A 20,651-nucleotide genomic window follows, 5' to 3' on the forward strand; every position below is an offset into this window, starting at 1 on the left:
ACATCAAATCACTACAGTTAAATATTGTTTAAAACAGAGTAATGCAAGGATGATTATTATTATTACTATTTTTAGAGATAGCTGAAGTTCACCAGTGGAATAATTACCAAGAGCACTGTATTATCAGATTTCCTTGTGTTGTGATTTCACTATGGTTACAAGAACAATTTTATGCAAAGGCAGAAGTACAAAAATAGGATTGTTATGTTTATATGGAAGGAAAAAAAGCTTTTTGCTTTCAGGAAACTTTTGGGCCCTTTGCTTATATCATTCATTTAAATTCATATTCAATTTTAAATTATATCTAAGTATACAGAAAATATATTTTGCACTATAGGTATGTTTTACATAATTAACAGTACAATCACATGGAAGTAAGAGGAGATAAATTCCCTTGTTTCCTATAAGAGAAAATAAATGACCAGAAATTATATCAGACATGAACAAAACCTCTCCATCTTTGTCATGCATCTTCCCATATTCTCAAAAGCCTGGGTACTGATTTGCAACATACCCCACTGGTCAACAGTTTCAGGATAATGGAGGACTGATGTGGATAATAGATGCTTTCGGAGGTCCTTTATGGAAAACATCTTGGAGACAATTTGCTGTAATTGATATTGAGACTATTTCAGCTCAAGTGCTTCTGGGCTGATGTCTGTAAATGTTGTAGTTATATTCAACTGTCATTGCAATTCCTAATTTCTTCTGGACTTAAAATAGATATGTACTAAAAGCAGATAGATGGACCAAATGCCTATTCTCATATGCTAAATCATACGGGCCTGACTCTGCAGTCCCTGTACACCTGCAGTTTCCATTGATCAATAGGAGTTTTACTAGAAGAAGCTTTGCAGGCTGGGAGCATTTGTTCCCACAGAGAATATTAACATAATGCACATACTAATGTATTGTCTTATATTGTACATCTATGTAAACTTGGCTTCAAATTTACTTTAAAAATTAGCAAGATAAAGGGAGATGTAGTTTAACAGGACCTGAAAATCAGTAGTTTCAATCAGAATGATATAATTATGAAAGAACATTGTGATAGACTTATAAAACCTGACTGCATACTAATGTGAATCATTATTTTGATTATAGTACATCAGTAGAAGTTCGATACTGGTGGACAATATTACACTTACCTCCCCAGTGCTCATCACAAACTGTGAATAAGGTGGTTTTGTTGGCAAGTCCTGGGAAAATACTGCTGCACTCCATAACAATAGCCTGAGGAATCATTATAATGCAGGACACAATCCAGATAATTATAATGCTGTTCCTTGCCCGTTTGGCTGTACTTTTAAACATCAGAGGATGACAAATCGCATACCATCGATCCAAAGCAATGCAACTTAGAGTGAGTACAGACACAGATACTGAAACAGTCTAAGAAAAAGGAAAATATTATGTACACATTCCTGATATATAACTTTAGACATGATTTATATTTTAACACAGTCATACATCTATTTACAGTGATATGTTGTGGACTAGAGATATTAAATAGTATTCTTTGAAAAATTAAATACCCTTTTATATCACTTCTTACAAAAAAAATATAATCCTGTCTCTATCTCCCTTTCTTGTTCTGACTAATACTTTAAGTTATGTATAGTTCCACCTGACTTGATAGAATAACTCAAAATTGTCACAGGATAATTCAATATACTTAAGTAAGTGTAGATCATTCAGGTCCTGTAAAACAGTAAAAGCAGCTATCTTACATTTTGCAAAATAGTGCTTGTAAGAGTACACTGTTTGAGATATTACATGAATGGCTAGATCTAATAAAGAGCTTGAACCCCTAAGAGCTAGGTGTTACCACCTAACTTTTAGGCACATAGAATATAATCCAAAATCCTCCATTAGGGATGGAGGTATACTGTGCCTGGAGTGAGTTAGGCATCTCAGAACAGGGAGCAAAAAAGCTTACAGCACTGTGAGAAATTGAAATAGGGAATAGTGTGCCAGATGCTATTCTGCCTATTAGATGTCTAAGGAATCATATGTGCTCAGTCAGGGGTTGTCAGGGGGTACATGAGAAGGCTGTAGGGAGTATGTGTGGACAGGAGGGGATGGGGTGCCACCATGTATGATGTCGTACTGCTGTGCAGGTACCACCTGCCCAGCTGGATGTGGGGGGTGAGGGACGCCCGCACATGGCAGCTGCTGCTACTCCATATTTAGCTGTGCCCCACCCCCACACCCCCACTCCACATTCGGCCATTCATCACCCCCCACTCCATGTCCAGCCATGCACCCTTCCCCCCTCCCCACGCTCTGCATTGGGCTGACAGGGGTACACTGCTCCATGTCCGGCCGCCAGGATACACTAACCCAAAAAGTTTGAAAACCACTGTGCTAAGTAATCATCTAAGGGATGTCTAAGTGATCATCATGTGATTCAATTCCACCTACCTGAAGTCCCTGAACACAAAGGGATATCAGTTAACAGAAAGTGGATGAGCCTCTCCTGCTTGCTGCTTTTTGTGACTTAGTCATTAAGGCTAAGATGAAGGCATGTTACAAAGTGGATGTGTTAACTGTTTTTATGAACTTTGGGCATCTGACTCAGAACTGAAAGTAGGCTTCCTTTGACTCAGTATCCGCAGTTCAAAATACTCTCCAAAGATAAGTAATCCAATAGGATTTTTAAAGAATGGGACAGGGTCTTTTTTTCTTTTAGAGTGGTTGTGATGGTGCTGTTGCTACATCTTTCATATAATTGCCAAGTGTCTGTACAGCACTCACCCACAAAGTGGAAGACCCAGTTCAAAGCCAGGGTTTAACTCCTCATTTTCCACATAGGAGGAGATCTTAGTCACTAGGCTAGGGTGAGTGAATGGAACACACTCTATCCCTCATATTGAAGGACTTGTGCAGGAAAGAATCCAAGAGGGATGATGACAGAGATAGAGAACAAAAGGAAACCTGACTCTGCAGCCCCTTAGTCTGGGCACTCACCCAATAGTTCTAAGTTCTGGTCTCTGCTCAAAGTATTTTTTCTGTATTTGTCCTCAGCAGACACTGAAGAAAAGACATTGGATATGTTTTTTTGTTTGATGTGCCAGCTACCTGCATCATTACTTTGTCTTCTCAGTTAAAGAAAAAAACCCCACTGTTCCGCAGACATTCAATGAGCATGTCTACATGTGATGTTACATAGCCATAGCAATGTGCTATGGTGACATAGCATCCACAGGTGTCTACACATGAGTGGCAGCTAATTCACCATAGCGACACACTCCCCACAGTAGCTGCTAAAAATAACCATGTGGCATACATACGGTTTAGTATGGGCGGCTACTGTGCTGTGATTTGGTTCTTCCAATAAGTAGTACTAAATCACAGTGCAGTAACAATGTTGCCATAGCAACACATGTAGATGCACCCAACATGTAGAAGTTAATTAGATACGTTTATTCTTCTACCTGCTACAGAAAATAAACTACCACTGACTTATTTTCTTGTATTCAAAACACTGCTTGATAGTTTCACTAACTTTTCACATTCAATGGGGTCAAAGGTTATGCAGATGGTGAAAGTACAAAACCCCCCCACTGTAGCAGAATGGGGGCTCTGGCACAAGTTGGGCAGTTCTGATTCCATACAATAAAGGGCTGTAGTGCACAACTTCCCTTGGCACCTGTTAATTATTCTACTTGACCATGGCTCTGCAACTTTAACAATGCAGTTTCCTTACGTGTGTTTTGTGTACATGGGACCTGTATTGACCTCAGTTAAAGCAGCAAAGGTACAATTTGAAAGTGATTCATTTGGATCTGTACCCATGAAGGGACTAAAAGATTTATTATTGTGGAATCTTCATAAATTAATCTAGTCTGATAAGTTTGGTAATACATATATTTATTAATATTTACTAGTTTGACATAGTTTTACTTCAATTTTTTTCATAATTTATATAGCCTAATGGTAATAACTGATGTTCAGTTGGGACAGTATGAATAACTTCTACAGTAGAACGACAGTTTTAACTCTTTCTAATAGTGCTTAGTAAGTATTAAATTCATATGAAATTCTGAGTCCACTCTAACTACAAAAGGCCTTGAGAATTTATCAACTGTAGTACAAAGTGGATGTATAATAAACCACTTTGCACTGGAAAAATGAGTGTCCTATGTAGATCATCAGAGAATGGGCCCTGTAGATATATTGCTAAATAAAGGTGGGAATTAAACTGCATTGCAAATTCAGCAAAGTATTTTATTGGATGTATTGAATACCTATTTGGACATTTACAAGTGGAGCATTCATTTATTACCTGATAGCAGCCCTTTTATCAGGACATACTAGTTAAGCAGATTCTACTGTATTGTTCCTTTTAGCAACAATCAAGTACATACAAAATGTAGAGAACAATACCTGTAAATAAGGGATCACCTTGCAGAGAGTCTGCCCAAAGAACCAAGTTTCTGTAATGTCCACCACTAAAGTGGCTGGAAGACAAGTGATTGTGACAAGAACATCAGCCAGCGAGAGGTTTACTATGAAATAGTTGGTAACTGTCCGCATGTGATGGTTCTTCCACACTGCAACACAAACTGAATTTATAAATAAAAAGTTAATTCATTTGAAATAAATAGAAGGAACACTCCAAATAGGAGTATACTTTGCAGAGGTGATTATTAATAATAGGTATAGGAATCCTTTTTTAAACCTACATGCAATATAATGTAGGAGTTGTAGAAGCATCTAAAACCAAGGAGGGACCAATACCTACATTAGTCATCTATGAACTAAGATTTGAGAAATGTTGGTTGAAATGTAAATAAGTCTACTTATCGGATGTTACTATTTTTATTACATATTTACAATACTTCCCATGTGTCCATTTTAAAAACATTTATTTATTCTACAAGAATTCCAGAAAAAATAGACAAATGATTAAAAGTTTGTTTTATATTTACATCTAGTATCTTGGTGTTGAATTAAAATTGCTACTGGAAAAATATTTTGGACCGACCAACGATTGTTCCACTACAAAACGGACAATTTTAATTGTGTTTCAGAATACATGGGGGCTTTACTCCAGTACCATACAAAACATCTGAAACAGCTATGCCAGCAAAACATACATGCAGTTTTCTTTGTGTTTTTCTTTGTATTATTAAGCACACCCATTATCAACATAGTATGTTTCTGATGAACATCCATTTAGAGAAAGCATATAAGTGCAGGAAAAGAATGAGGATTCAAAAATTCTTTTTTCCCCCTTGCCTACCCTGATCCCAACTTGAAAGATTTTAGAAACCAGGAAAATCACTCCTCAAGTATGTCTGAATACTGTAAAAGAAACTAAGGTTATAAAAAAAAAATCTGAAGGGGAAAAAAACCAAAGAGCTCTCTGTGACACTTCTTTCATGAGCTTTGTTGACACAAAAGAAATGTTATAAAAATAAACCACCATTGCTGACCATTTCAATTTTACTGTTTAACACTGGAAGTTTGTATAAAAGGCTGTAAGTTTGTTACTTCTATTTTGTTCCTTGCCTTAAAAGAAATCCAGATAGGAAGTATTCAGTTACCTCTTGTGTGTTGACAAAGGTGGAATATTCAACAGAGGTAATTTTTTCACTACTTGTTATGTTTTAGCAGAAAATAAATGTAAAATAAAAACAATGTGATAAAATGAAAAGTTTAGTTACACGGTTATTGCTAAGAGATTTCTAGTAATTCCACATTCTTCACTTAAGTGATTATGCTTAAATCTGTCTGTATTCAACCATATTTATGCTTTTTGGAAAAGAGGGATCTTAGGCCATTGGTAGATTACACTTTTTAGTCAGTTTAAAGCAGATTAAATGCCTTTTGCATTTGGCATTCCTTTAATGGCATTGCTGTTTGCACATTTGGCAGCATATTGCGCATTAATTCCAGCTGCTGTAGCACATTTGGCAGCATAATGCATCTTAAATGACTTTGGTACACAGCAAATGACTTTGGGGTGCTGCAAAGTAAAACACCTCCAAGGAGTTTTAGTTTCCTACCGCACACCTGCAGAGGAAAGCACCAGACTGTGCAGCTCAGGGGCCATGCAGGCAGCCCAGCAACAGCCCAGGAAGGCAGGCTCCACAGAAGGTGGGGGGGAAAGGGGCAAGCCTGATCTTTTTTCTTTCCCCCAGAGCCTGCCTGCCTGCCTGAGCTGTGTCAGGGCCTGGTACTTCCCTCCGTAGCTGTGATGCCCCCTGGGATTGCCCAGGTTGGGTGCCTATGGGTAGGTGCTGCCTGAGGGGGGCTGCTGCTGCTGTGGAGGGAAGCACTATTCCCCACCTGCTGCTCAGGGACCACTCTGCCCACCAGCAGCTCACTCTCCCCTCCCCGCCACTGGAGAGGCAGGTAAGGATCAGGCTTCAACACAGGTATACATAACACAGGGGTTTACTTCGCCACAAATTCAAGTGGTGTTTTTAAAAAAACCACTGCTTCAGTTTAGAGAGAATTAAATCCCTGTGTTATGTACACATGCCTTTAATCCTGTTATGTCAAGGAGAAAGGTACTTGGCTGCAACCATTGCTTTTGGTAATGCATTACCAAATCAGGAGAACTTCTCCAGAAACAACAAAAACAGGATAAAGCTTGATGGTTACAAGAGTAACACAAGTGAATTCATTGCATTTCACATGCTATATTCAGACCTTTATGTCAACATGAACAAATTAATCCTCATAACACCCGTGGGAGGTAAGTCAATATTATCATCTTCATTTTGTGTGTGAGGCAAGTGAAGCATGAACATAAGTTGCCCAAGGCAATACAGAACATCAAGACAATGAAGGAAGACAGTTGGATTACCTTGATTCCCATCTAATGCTTCCAGACTACACTGACTTAATAGGAAAAAGAAAAACTCTCTGGAAGCATATGACATGAACCGCAATAATTGCTCTGCCCTTGTTCATGCCCTGAGTGAGTAACTAAGTGTTCCCTTACAATCACGTGAAACAGCCAGGAAATGGGGGAAATTATAGTTTAAAAGTTCAAACCTTTTACCAAATTATTTATTCTCATTTATTTTGTCTAAAATTTTGAACACTAATTCTTGGGGAATTAACTTTCTATCCTATATTTGAATGTTGTCTAGCACAATGGGATTTCCACTAATGGTTTCAGGCACTACTTTAATAATTAATGAAGTTCCTACTGACATGTCTTCCTAAATTAGGGAAACAATTATGGGACACAGGAAGCTGTTATGAAATGCCTCTGGAAAAAAGCCTGTACACAAAGTGGGTGCATCTTTGCTTCCAAGTAGGGCCCTATTCTTGTTGACATGCCATTGCTGAGTTGGGGGGGGGGGAGGGGGCGCTCTGTGTGCTCCCCGGCAGACCCAGAAGTGGACCAGAAGTACTTCCGGTCCACTTCTAGATTTGCTGCCAAGCATGTGGAGGGCCCCCCGCACTCCTATGGGACGCCCATGTGCCCCAGCATCGCAGCGTTCATGAGCCATGCCTGCTACCTCAAAGGATGTACAAAAAAATTTTTTAGCTGTGTCTATGTCCAAATTGCTGATTCTGTGAATCAGCATTGAATCTTCAGAATTGGATTCATTCAATTAATTAGTTGAATCACTGTCCCTGATTCAGGCCAAATCTGAATTGAATAGGGCCCTCTTCCCACACCCCAACTACCCAGCATCCCTAGAGACCTAGAGGAAGAGGGATCTCTGGGTTCTAGGTCAAATGGGAAGAGATTTAGATGACCAAAACTCCAACAGTATGAAGGTAAAAGATATATGGAACTTATGAAACATGGAAAGTTGCGTGTTATGAACACCAGCTAGGCAACATGCACCAGCCCAAGTTTAACGAACTTCTTTGATTCTTGGCTGACAATTCTCAAATGTGATTAAATTTGATAAAAAAAAGGCCTAGACATGTCCCAGTACAAAAAAGGGGTTGAAAGGGAAGGAGAAGGAAGAGAGATTTTTAATGACAGAGTAAAACAAATATGAGAGACGGGAAAAAGAAAAGGGAGAAAAAGGAGAATTATTTTTGATGTTACAATCCTCAACTCAAATCTTATGGTTCAACCATGAACTTTGTAATCCTCCATGAAATATTAGTTTTGAGTTTACAAAAAAAAATTGCATTTGAAATCCTTAATGGTAAATGCAAATATGCATTGTGGGAAACCTCTTTGTTTTTACACCACCTATTTTCTCATTCATGATTAAATATCATAGTCAAACCACATATGCCTTCTGCTAATATAAAGAAATTGCTAAACATGAAAACTTGATCTTACAATGAGCAAAGAGAGGAGATGAAAAGAACTTGATTAAAAGTGGCTGCTATTCTTACTTTTGCCACAGAGTGTCAGTGAAAGCTCAAAAATTAAAATGAGTTATGGTGCTGTGTGTGTTTAGAAGGCTGTATTGTAGTACTATCAAATGGCTCTTATGAGACTTATTTCTACAAAGTTTATCATAGAGTTTAATGTATGATTATATTGGATATTACAGTTATTAATTTACATAGAATGCAAAATTTGTACTTTCTTCTAGGAGAGCACAATGGAAGGAAAAGTAAGACTTGTGGGGAGGAAGTATGCAAATTTTCGCAGAAAACATTTTTCAACACAGAAAAAAGTTTACATGGAACTCTCATGAGGGATTTGACTTGTATTGACAAGAGCACAGAGATTCACACCAAAGATTACATATAAAGAAAATACTGCATGAAGTCCTCACTACAGAACCATATGGTTGGAAGAGATCTTAAGGGTCATCTGGTGGAATCTCTTGCATGAAGGGAGGAATGCTACTCCTAAATCATCCCGGTCCCACACTTATCCAGCCTCCTTTTGAAAACCTCCAATGAAGGAGATTCCCTAACTTCCCTGGGCAGTTTATTCCACTGTCTTATTGCCTCACAGAGAGGAAATATCCTTATATCTAATCTAAATGTACCTTGTTGTAGTTTAAAGCCATGTTTGGTATCTTTTGTATCAAGACTAATTGTTTTCTCTATTGCAGCCTTTCAGATATTTGGCCTTCTATTGTGTCCAACCCTAATTGCCTTTGCTCCAAGACAAAAATGACTAGTTTTGTTAGTTGCTGGGTTTTTGGTCATAGCTGTGTTGGTCTAAAGACATAGACATTTTTGGGTAGATGTGATCGCTTTTATTAGACCAACTTAGTAGCTGGAAAAAAGGTTGTTTGCAAGCTTTTGGGCAGTCACCCTTCTTCAGGTTTCCTTATCATTTTCCTGCCCACCTCTGGACTCTCTCTACCTTCTCCATACCCTTCTTAAAATGTGAAACTCAGAACTGCACAGGATACTCTAGATGAGGCCTAATCAGTGCCTAGTAGAGTTAGACACTATTATCTCCTGTGCCTAACACCTAATAATACTGTTGATGTAGCCCAAAATTGCATTTACTTTTTTTCTTGCAATTGCGTCACATTGCTGACTGACTTGTTTAAGTAAAGAAAGTTTCAGATATCTCATTATGTTCCATTAAAAAAACTCAGATGTGACAGAAAAGATCAGTGCTGTTCATGAATAAATGTGCTCCCATTTATTTTAATGCCTTGGGATATTTTAATTATAGAGTATAAAGCTATATATTGAATTAGCATAATTCATTGTATCTGGAATTGAATATTAAAAAAATACAAAGACTCCAGCTGGTTGTAGAAAATGCAGCTGCTTGCTCCTTTGAGGTTTAGACTGTCCTGAGCATATTAAACATATATGCTATAGCCTTTCTTTTGGTATTAGATGGTTTCTATTGACAATTTTTTGTCTAGATTCCAATGCTAAATCATTTCTCTAGCACTCTAGAAGGGTCCTGCCCCCTGCTCATTCCATAACCTTCTATTTTTACTTCTAAACCCAAATAAAACATAAGTTTATCCTTTAAAAATACCTGAAACTTCCCAAATATTTATTTATATAAATGAAACTTAGTAACAGAGGTTCTGAGATATTTTGCTGACTGAAATGGTTTACACTTCCAGATAGATATAAACAAAGCCTTATTACTTTCTTTTGTTTTATAAGAAGCTGATTTACTTCCTCCTTCCTGCTTTATAACTTTATACCATAATTCTTTGGTTCTGATGTTGCAATAATCTCATATGGAATTTATTTTGAAGTTATAAGCACTGGTTGGTGGCATCCTCAAGTGAAACAGGCTGAATAGGAAAAAAATGTTTCTGTTTTGTACATGTATATTTTGATAATCAACAGTGAAGGAATTTTTTTTTAAGCATAGTGGATTTATATGTATTTTTTTCCGATGGATTAGCTGTTGAACCTTTGCATAAGATAAACCTTACTGACCAAGGTATCAACGATGGTGCATACAAAGTTAGATTACGATGCTGAGAGAAATGCTGAAGAGGGGAACAATACGTGGGAATTCAGAAACAGTAAAGAGTCACTGAAACTTAACAACAGTGTGTGTTTTATAGCCTATATGTGCTAGTTAGCAGGTCACAACATGCTAAAAACAGTTACATGTGCTTTACCAACTTTTTGTTGCAGGTTAATTGTTACTTCATCTGAATATAGGGAAGGAATATTACAAGCAGTTCTGAACAACATGGGAAAACCACTATTTGAAAAATGTAGGGTAAAATAACCTAGGTTGGAATGAAGATACAGCGGGCATGTCTACACATGTCACTATGGCACCGTTGTTACTGAGCCGTCATTTAGTACTTCCTTTTGAAAGTACTAAAAGATAGTGTAGTAACTGCTGATACTGTGGCATGGCTGCTGAGCATGGTTATTTTTAGACACTGTGTCGCCATAGTGACACGATATAATAGGGGAGCACATCACTAGGGCATCACAGGTTTTGCCTGCGGTTGCTATGTCACTATAGTGTATTGCTATGGTGATGTAGCATCACGTGTAGACACACCCAGCATTTAGAATTCCACCAACTATCACTGGCATCTTGCAATCACAAATGGTATGGACTTTGTGTTCACTCTTTCCAGTAGCAACCTGCGCTATATTTCCATGTTTGGGCATTCCACTAGCAGGAACAATATGTTTACACATTTCCTGAAGCATCTATCCAGATCTAATGGCTGCAGAAAAGATAAATGCATGATTTAAAAAGCATACATTTACATATTCAGATATAAATATACACACATACATTAATAGCCAGTACACTCACTTAAGTAACTAGATAACAGGGATTGATCAAGATGGGTAGTCATAGCATAAAAATACAAAATACTAAAATTATTTATGCACCCAAATCACAAAAAATTGATCCAGAATACACCCAGACGTTAGCCCCAAAATCCATTGCATTTTGGATTTCAAAGATTCCTAAGTGTCTAAGCTGCTTACGTCTATGGAAGTGCCCTATTCCTAAGACTGAGGTACCTAACTCTGCTCAAGTTTCATTGCAATCCAGAAAAGAAGTCAGGTGGTGGCTCAACTCCATTTATAATCCTGGAGGAACCCAATCTATTAGGAATGCTTAGAACATACCTAATACATAATGACAACACTAAGTTCTCTATCAAGAGCAACAGCCACAGCCATTTTCACTCAAAAAGAGATGGTGGAGGAATAATGAAGATGGTGGTAGGACTAACCACATTTGTGTAGTAGCCTATTTAGAAGCACTAAACAGACATAGATGCCTAATGTGTGTCATTGATTCAGACATTCAAGTTTGAGGAGAGTTTCGGGGCAGAGGGAAAGAATTCAGACATATCCTACACTTGGTGTTTCTTGTAGACAAACTGTTGGAAGCTTCCCTTCTCAGGATCTGCCGTCTCTGAATTACCCCCTAATTTTGTAGGTGTTTGAAGTGTAAGGGAACAATATAGATCTTGCACTACATGAATATTTTCTCAGAATATCTCTTGGCATGTATAGATAAGATTTTTAAATACTATGGTACTTACCTAATAAAGACTAATGGCAAAGTTGTTATCACTATCTATTTTACAGTATTTTTGATAACTATAGTATTACTTTCATAATATTAGAGAAAGCGAATTAGAAGTTTGCAAAGAATAGTAGAGCATGAACTTGGGCTGCATCTTAAAAATAGTCTGTAATTTTGTTTCCACTATATATTGTGGGCATGATTAATAGTAGATGCAAATGGTAGCTTTTAGACAGCACATGTCAGGTAGCTAGATGTTTAAGAGCTACTAAGTGTGCTTGAAATTGATTTTGTTCCTATAATGGAATAAAAGAACAAAATGAGATGCTGAGTTGAGATCCTTGGAAGAGTTTAATCCATTATGTCCACATTATAGCTGCCTACAAAAAGTATGTTATCTGTGATTCGAGCTATTAGTTGGTGATTAAAAAACAAACCCTTATAGGAATGGTAAATGTTAATTTTTCCTTCCTGAAAAAGAATTAAAAACAGAAATAGTTGTATTCTCTTCAGAACTTTAGCCTGGAATTCAGAAAAAAACAAGCCATTTTTATTCAGAAATATTTGGTGGACCTTGAGCTTTATAATAATTTTAAGATTTTACATTTCCTAATGATGGTAGGATAGTAACTGCAGTATTAAATTGAATACCACTTCCCACAGATAAATCAGGACTTCCTGATTTATCTTTTCAAAGCAAGATAAATCAGGAAGAACTGGAAATTTCACAAAACTCTGCTTAATTGAGATTTCCAAATAGAATATCTTTGACTATGCCCATGAATTTTCTATTCTGGGCCAAAATGACTATGTAAACTTTGAGCCAGTCTCATAACATGTTTTTCAGGTCTCATAATAAGTAAGCTCAGCTTTGCAAGATGTCTTTATTTTTCAATGAAATGATTAGTATATAGAAATAAATATCATATAAATAATACTTATTTCCCTGTATTGGTTATACAAAGAAATAAGGGAAGGAAGGAGAAGACCTCCCCATTTCTTTTCTTTATAGGCTTTTCTTGTATTGACTTCTAAAAATATAAATGTATTTTCATTCTATAAGCAAAACAAAACATGAAATATTCATTAAGAAGCTAAGCGTGATAAAGTACAATAAAAATAATGTGAGGTAATATGCCATGGAACATGACAATGTGTAGAACAGAGGTGGGCAATTATATTTTGGCTAGTAGGCCACTCACTGAGTTATGGTGAGCTGTCCAGGGCCACACACACAAAATCTTTCAAAAGACTTGTTTTTAACAAATTAGAGATAAAAATTACCCCAAATTACATACTTAAAAATCAAACATCTACTAAAACATATTTTAGTTCTTTTAAACTGTTGTACTGATTTATGTTTTTTTGAGTAGTGTATATAGAGGTGACTGCACAATAGCTCAAAATAATGTCTTACGTTTGTATATTGTGTGGGGGGGTCATGTCTGTGTGGGGGGTAGGAGGTGTATGTGGGGATGTGTGAGGGTAGTGCAGGGGTATGGGGAAGTGTGGGATGTGGGGGGTAAGTTATGTGTGGGGTGCGAGGGATAGGATGTATATGTGTGTAAGGGGATGCCAGCATTAGGTCCCACAAGCCAGCTAGGGATGGGGGTAGGGAAGGAGGGAGCAAGGAAGGGAAGGTCAGGGTGTGAATGCAGCAGAGCTCATCCAGGTGCAGTCTTCCCTACCTATCCAGCCTATGGCTGTCCCTGCAGCACTTTGCATAGGGCCGAGCCCCATCCACTTTGCCTGGTGCAGCTCGTGCCATGCTCCCACCCATCCCCCACCCCCCTACTGGGTGGCTTCTGCCCTAGCACATGGGGCTCCAGCTCCTGCTTCTGGCTGCCTTCCACCCACTTGGCCATTTGCAGGTGGCTGCTGATCATACCAGGTGCTTGAGTAGGTGGAAGGCAGCTGGGAGCTGGAGCCCAGAGTGCCGGGGTAGAAGCTGTTTGGCTGCAGCACCCCTTCTCCCCCACCCAGGTTGGGCATGTGGTGTCTGTTGAGTGTCCGCACAGCTGCCGCTGCTTCCATGTGCTACCTGCTGCCTGAAGCAGCATGGAAGGGGCAGGAGGAGGAGGAGCTGCTGTAGGTGAGGGGAGGCAAGCAGTACTTAGGCAGCTGCAACAGCAGTGGGAAGAACAGCACGAGGAAGTGGTGCATGCTGGCTGCAGGTGGGGGCCGAGAAGTGACATGGGCTGCCCTAGGAGGGAGTGATTGTGGCTTGGCCCCACGTGGAGCACTGCAGGGGCATCCATGAGCTGCATACAATAATTTGGTGGGCTGGATCTGGCATGAAGCCCATATTTTCTCCACCCCTGCTGTAGAAGCAGTAACGTATCAGCTATATTGAAGCAGAAGTGAAGTTGGTGCAGGAGATGAGAGGCTAAGCCAAGGCCGAGTTCCTTGTACTATTACTTGTGAAAATGCTTTCTTGAATTTCAAAGGAATTATAAGTTGGGGGAGCCAATACGTCTTGAGCATATACTGTCTTTACAAGTGCATAATGAGGCGATCTCCAAAGTGTTTGCATAATGAGGCGATCTCCACTGTTTTAGTTCAGCTTATGTTTAAAAATGACTCACAAAGGCCAGATATTTTTCTAAAATGTGATTATATACTGGAGTTCCATACTGCAGCCAGGGTGGACTTTGCAGCCATCGCTGCCACCACAGAACCACAATATTTATCCAAGACAGTGAATGGGGAAGGCTCAGCTGCCAGTTGCCTGGGCAGCCAGAGTAACAGGTGCTGGTTGCCAGGACAACTGCTGGGGAGCCAGCTGACAGGAAGGGTCAGGGACTGGCCCATGTAAGTCCAGGCAGGAGGCCAGGAGGGCAGTTCCCCTCTGGCAACCAAGGAAGGAGGAGCTCGGCCAGTGCAGACAGAGGGGACAACCCTGACTGTGTGAGCATCCCCTGGGAGCTGCTGGGGTTGGAGTATTTCCTGGTAGGGATTGAATGTTGTTTGGCTGGACAGGTTAGCTTTTTATGTTATAGCCCAGGGGCTTTGTGTTTTTGTGTTTGTTGTTTCAACCGGAGGACCGGGTGAGGCTATTAGGGGTTGGAGGAGGCCTCATAGGGGCTCCATGGTAGCGTGGGGACCCCAGCACCAGAGAGAGCTCAGCATTTGGGGGTACACTGACCCCAGTCCCAAAAAGGGGAGCAAAGAATCGGAGGCCAGGTAAGGCTGAGGCTGCCTGAGGCTGGAAGGGGGTTTGAGACCCCGAGGAGGAGATTTGGGGCCAGGTATGGCTACGGCCACCTGAGCCCCAGGGCAGCGTGGGAAGCCCCGGAGAGGGGGCAGCCCTGGAGAGGGGGCAGAGTGGTAAGCCCCAGAGAGGGGGAATCCCCAAGGCAAGGGGGCAGTGATTGACGAGTGCCAGAGGGATACAGTTGCAAGAGACAAGCCAGAGCGCCTGTGTGGCACAGGTTACAGGAGATGAGCCAGAGCACCAGTGAGGCGCAGGCTGTGAGGCAAGTTGAGCGTTGGTGGGGTGCAGGTTGTGAGAGTGGAACAGACCCGAACAACATCAGGTACATCCGCGAGGCTTGGGCTGCAGTGTAAGGGGAGGAAAGGAGCTGCAGATAGTGCCCCAGGCATCAAGACAGAAAATGGGCAGCCTCCTGCTGGATTAATATCCTCTAATTAAGCAAGTAAAAACAAGGCGTGGCAGACGAGAAGTCGAGCGGTTGGCCCATAACCAGTGTTGCGGGGTCACTAGTGGGCGAACCCCAAAGAGGCACACCTGTCACAAAATCCTTTCTGTATTTCTTAATATTAATTATATATTTGTATATCTTATAATAAAATAACTCTCCCTTGAATATTCATAAACATAAAAAGTGGGTATCTTTGTGTGTCATGACAACTGAAGGAGTATCTCTGTAATACGTTAATTTGAAGCTGCATTAGTGAGGCTATTATTAGTATAGGCATTTTTATAGATATCATAGGGAGGAAAATTATTCACAAACTTAAGAAAATCAAATAAGAGAATTAAAAATGGGTTAAAATACCAGTGCCATGATGAGGTCAGTGAAGATTTATTTTAGGAAAGCTGTCCATTAATTTTTCAACATTTTTACTGATGATCTGGTAAAGGAGCAAAGAGCACATTAATTAAATTTGTAGAGGACACTAAATTTGGTTTTGAAAATAGCAGTAAAGACAAAAGACCTTTAATTTCTTAGGTTGTCAATCTGATACCATTCATGACAGTTAAGCAGCAAACACATTCAACTAAATCTTATATAAAAACAAGAATGTAAAATAAATCCAGATTCAACCTGGGTAATAAAAACCACAGAGATAGAGAGAAGCAGCTATTTGGATTCTAAGAATTCAGCAGATTCCTACAGATAAATATGCTGTATTCATGTAAGACGTTGGACTTCCCATCCATATTAAAATATACATGTGCAAACAATACCAAATTTGTCCAGTGAAAATCAAGATGGTTTCTATCAACTGATTTCAAGATTCTATGATAATCAAAGAAAACTATGCTTTAAGAAGTTGTTTACTCATATGTTTTCCTATTTACCTTTATTTCTCTTTTTTTTTGGTGCCCCATTGCTAAAGTATTTGAGACAAGACAGGGTACTACATCTGAAAATGTTCTTTTTGTAACTATGAATGGGAGTAATGGCACAGCGATCATCCTGGGCTCATTTGTTAAAACTGGTGAACTAGATCAGTGGAGACCAACATATTAGTAGGTGCCACAAATTAGCTTTGCATTCTTCCCAAGTGGCACCCCAATCTCCTTCCCCTGCCTGCTCTGTTGCTCTACTTTTGGTTTTTTCACCTGATCTACTGTTCTGAATTCAGCTCCCCTGCCCAGCTTCCTGCCCAATCTGCTGCTTTGCTTTTTGCTTCTTGTCATATCTGCACTCTGCTGCCTGTCCTGTCCCCAGTCTGCTGTATGCCACATACATAGGCTGCCAGTGTCACTTGTCACATGCACGTCTAAGGTTGGCCACCCTGAGCTAGAAATTTTTCAGCAATTAACAAAACGTTGGAGGAGGAGGCAGCTAGACATATCTTTAGAGGATTAGTTATGTGATATGCAGCCTCTCAGAGATTCAGCTTATGGTCAGGTCTGTAGAGAATGAAAGCTGTTACTATTTTATTCCTGAGACATCTGTGAAATGAATTGGTGCACTCAGGAAATGAATGGCCACCTCACACCCACAAGAAATCATAACTATCACTAACACCATTAATGGCCATCTTTACAGAGCTGACAACACAGAATTAGTATGCAATTATAAAATCTATTTGATATCTTTTTGTTTTATTGTAGACAATAAAAACAAAAAAAAATGTCTATTTCAAGAGCTGTTGTCCTCAACACATGCTTTACATTAGAGATGCAAGGATTTTTATATATAAATGTCACAATACACAGTGCAGTTTAACAAAGAAATTCAATCCCTTCAATCTTAAAACACTGTGGCTCATGTTAAAGTTGATATGACTCATTAAAATCAAGGGACGGTTCACTGCTGAAAAGCTGTGTAGTGTTGAAAGTGTACCCTTCAGAATACATCTATGAGAAGCCATAAGATGGGAGGTTAATACTGTTAAACTTAAATGTTTAGTTCCAGTGCACATCTAAGGAATTCATTTTTTTTGAATACAAAAAGAAAAGGCTCAATTCTCCATAGGTTAAAAGCATAAGCACACTGCAACTATATAGGGCTTTTGGGGTTATGAATCACAAAGCACATTACATATTCATGACTGTTTCTTTAATAATTAAGATTAAACAAACCATACAACACACTTCCAAGCAAACCAAAAACATATTCCCAAAATATGCTTAAGGCTCTGAAATCATGCTCCTCCATGAGACCCAGAGGGCTGCTGTATTTTATTTCCATAGCTGTGGTAGATGATCTAAATACTAAGAACTGGAGTATAGAACTGGAAACAAGTTGCATTTTGGAAAGTTGATGAGTCTGCACAGGTGTGATGACCAATCTTTGGAAGTGGGATGGATTCGTGCTTTTGGAAACTGACTATTAAATAAGAACCTTTCACCTTCTGACTACTGGCAATGTCAGCATAAAACTTACAAGGACACTTATGCTGTCACTGTAAATGCTATTCATGTTTTGAGGTTACATGGAGAATCTGGTTTTTGAAAACGTCACTGATGCCTTTCAAAAGTACTAAATTAACTCATATTAGATTTCAGATGTTTATCAGAAATATATCAAAGCCTTTGGGGACTAATTAGACATGAGCCAGCTGGAAAAAAGAAGCAAAGGAAGAAACCAGCTGTTAATCAGTTATTTCCCTTTTGAGTACCCTACCAAATACATGAGTCCAAGCATACAGTCGATATGTTTTCCCTGTCACAGGACCTCTCTTTTGAAGTTCAGGCATTCCAGTGGAGCTCCTCTGCCCCCTCATGATCTTTTCAAGAGTGTTCTTGGGATTGTATGTTGTTACAAGTTCTAAATAAATGGGAGAATATTGATATTACTAACTACAGCAGTATATAGATAAAAGTTGTACTTTTGATTTAAGGAAACAGATAAATTGACACCTGTACACGAAGCTGGAATGAATCTTTGGATCCTATCATTGGTAGATCTCATGCTCCTCTGTCCATGAAATCTACTTCTAAGGAAATCTTTAAAAGTTATATGTCAGACCTGGGTGTAGTAGATATTTGGAAATAGTGAATCCAACAATGAGGGATTATAGGGGTTTTTTTTTAAATGCCTTATCGAGTATATTCTAGAATTGACTAGTTTTTAATTTCTCAAAGCATAATGGACACCATGGTTAATGCCTCCATTGGCTCTAAAGCTTCAGACCATGCTGAGGTGGAGCTTCAGCTCCTAGTAGATTGATCAGCTGTAAATAATTACTGGAGACTCAACATCTCCCCGTTGAATGATTATAATTTAAAGCATTCATTCTAGAGGAGCTCAAAAATTTTATGGAGCTTTATCATCCTACTGATTCCTCTGCTTCAGTATTAAGGAAAACTACTAAAGTCTTCTAATGAGAGTGTACAATATTATATGGTCCTGCAAAAAAAAAAAAGAAAAAAAAAATGAAAAAGCAGGATACAAAATAGATACTTTAATAAGAAAAAATTAGTATTTAGAGAAGAATTATGTCACAATTCCTTTGATTGATAAAGTATGCATTCTTACCAATATGAGATAGGAATGGAATTAATTACTGTCCCAGAAGGCAGGATTTGCTCTATATAGATTACATCAAGATTATAGGGAATCAGAGGGAACAAATAGGAAGGTTACTAGCATAAAGACAACAATATCAGCTATAAGAGACTCTCTGGGGAATTTGCATGACAGAGACAAATCAACCAAAAGTCCAGTCAATTTTATTTCAGTTTGTATACCGAGAACCTAAATGTTACTGATGAGGAAAAAGACATATTTTTGGACTTCATAGCTATACTACAAGTTTTAGAGATGGAGAAGGAAATTTTAGAGGCTCTTTTACCATTAGACAAAATAACTTTGGCCTTGAAGGAGATGAACAATAGTAAATCTCTGGGCAGTGATGGATTTCCTGTGGAATTTTATTTAAAAAAATTAAAATATATTGTTACCTAAACTACTGAATGAATATAATGATAGTAAAAACCACTATGGTGTGTTGACCATATGGTTCATTTAAAACTAGAAAAAAAATTCTAATTACTCTTAAGGCAGCTTTTATCTCTACCGAACTCTATGACAGAGGGACTCATGCAATCTGAAATGGGGCACTTTAATGTGAGCACTTTAGCTCAGTTAAGAACTCTAAATTATTGAATAAAAATTAGAACCTGTATCCTTATCAAATACCTTAAGAAGTGAAATAGAAACCTATTTTCTAAATAAAACCTTATTTGTATGGCTGAACAACATCCATATCATTCTCCAGACAAACGATCTGTAAAATGTGCTGACAGTCACTGACCCAATATTTTCCCTATATTTAAATGTTAGAATTAAAGATACCAGTGTACAAACAGATATGCAGGCAACGAGAGCTTTTCAAACTTCTCCTTTATTAAGACTTCATAGACACTAGGCCTGGAAGATCAGGAGATCATTTAGTCCAGCCCCCTGCCCCAAAGGCAGGAAGTCAGCTAGGGTCAAAGGATCCCAGCAAGATAAGCATCCAAATGCTTCTTAAAGGAGTCCAGACTAGGTGCTTGCACCACCTCTGGAGGAAGCCTCTTCCAGGCCTTTGGGTGCTCAGAAAGTAAAGAAGCTTTTCCTTATGTCCAACCTGAAACAGTCTTGGAGGAATTTGTGACCATTGCACCTTGTCATCCCTTGGGGCGATCTGATGAACAGACATTCCCCCAGATCCTGCTGCACATCCCTGATGTATTTATAGGCTGCCACCAGGTCCCCCCTGAGCCTGAGCTTTTCCAGGCTGAAGAGTCCCATGGCTCTCAGCCTCTCTTCATAAGGCCTATTCTCCTGCCCTCTGATCATGTGTGTGGCTCTCCTCTGGACTCTCTCAAGCTTCTCCACATCCTTCTTGAATTGTGGAGCCCACAGTTAATAAAGCACTATTTTGACCTAGAAACCACAAACAAGGAAAGGCCATTACTAGACTGCAATTCACTCAAATGAGATGTGCAGTGGAGTTGGACTCATTATGAAGACAGGGTATGCTCATAGATTCATAGATTCATAGATTAAGGGTCGGAAGGGACCTAGTAGATCTTCTAGCCCGCCCCCCCGCCAGGGCGGGAGAACAACAAAAA

At 39.1% G+C, this 20,651-nt stretch overlaps 1 protein-coding gene across 1 annotated transcript in view; it reads right to left on the minus strand.

Annotated features, from left to right (window-relative positions):
• Positions 1-20,651, minus strand: part of HCRTR2 (hypocretin receptor 2) — a 70,712-nt gene that overhangs the window by 37,095 nt on the left and 12,966 nt on the right. The window contains exons 2-3 of the mRNA XM_019520559.1: positions 4,390-4,568; positions 1,149-1,392 (exon numbers count right to left, since the gene is read on the minus strand). Coding sequence (XP_019376104.1) covers positions 1,149-1,392; positions 4,390-4,568 — 423 coding nt within the window. The remainder of the gene's footprint in view (positions 1-1,148; positions 1,393-4,389; positions 4,569-20,651) is intronic.

The sequence above is a fragment of the Gavialis gangeticus genome, unplaced genomic scaffold (genome assembly GCF_001723915.1).
Source record: "Gavialis gangeticus isolate Ggan-Ray unplaced genomic scaffold, GavGan_comp1, whole genome shotgun sequence".
NCBI classification, from domain to species: domain Eukaryota; kingdom Metazoa; phylum Chordata; order Crocodylia; family Gavialidae; genus Gavialis; species Gavialis gangeticus.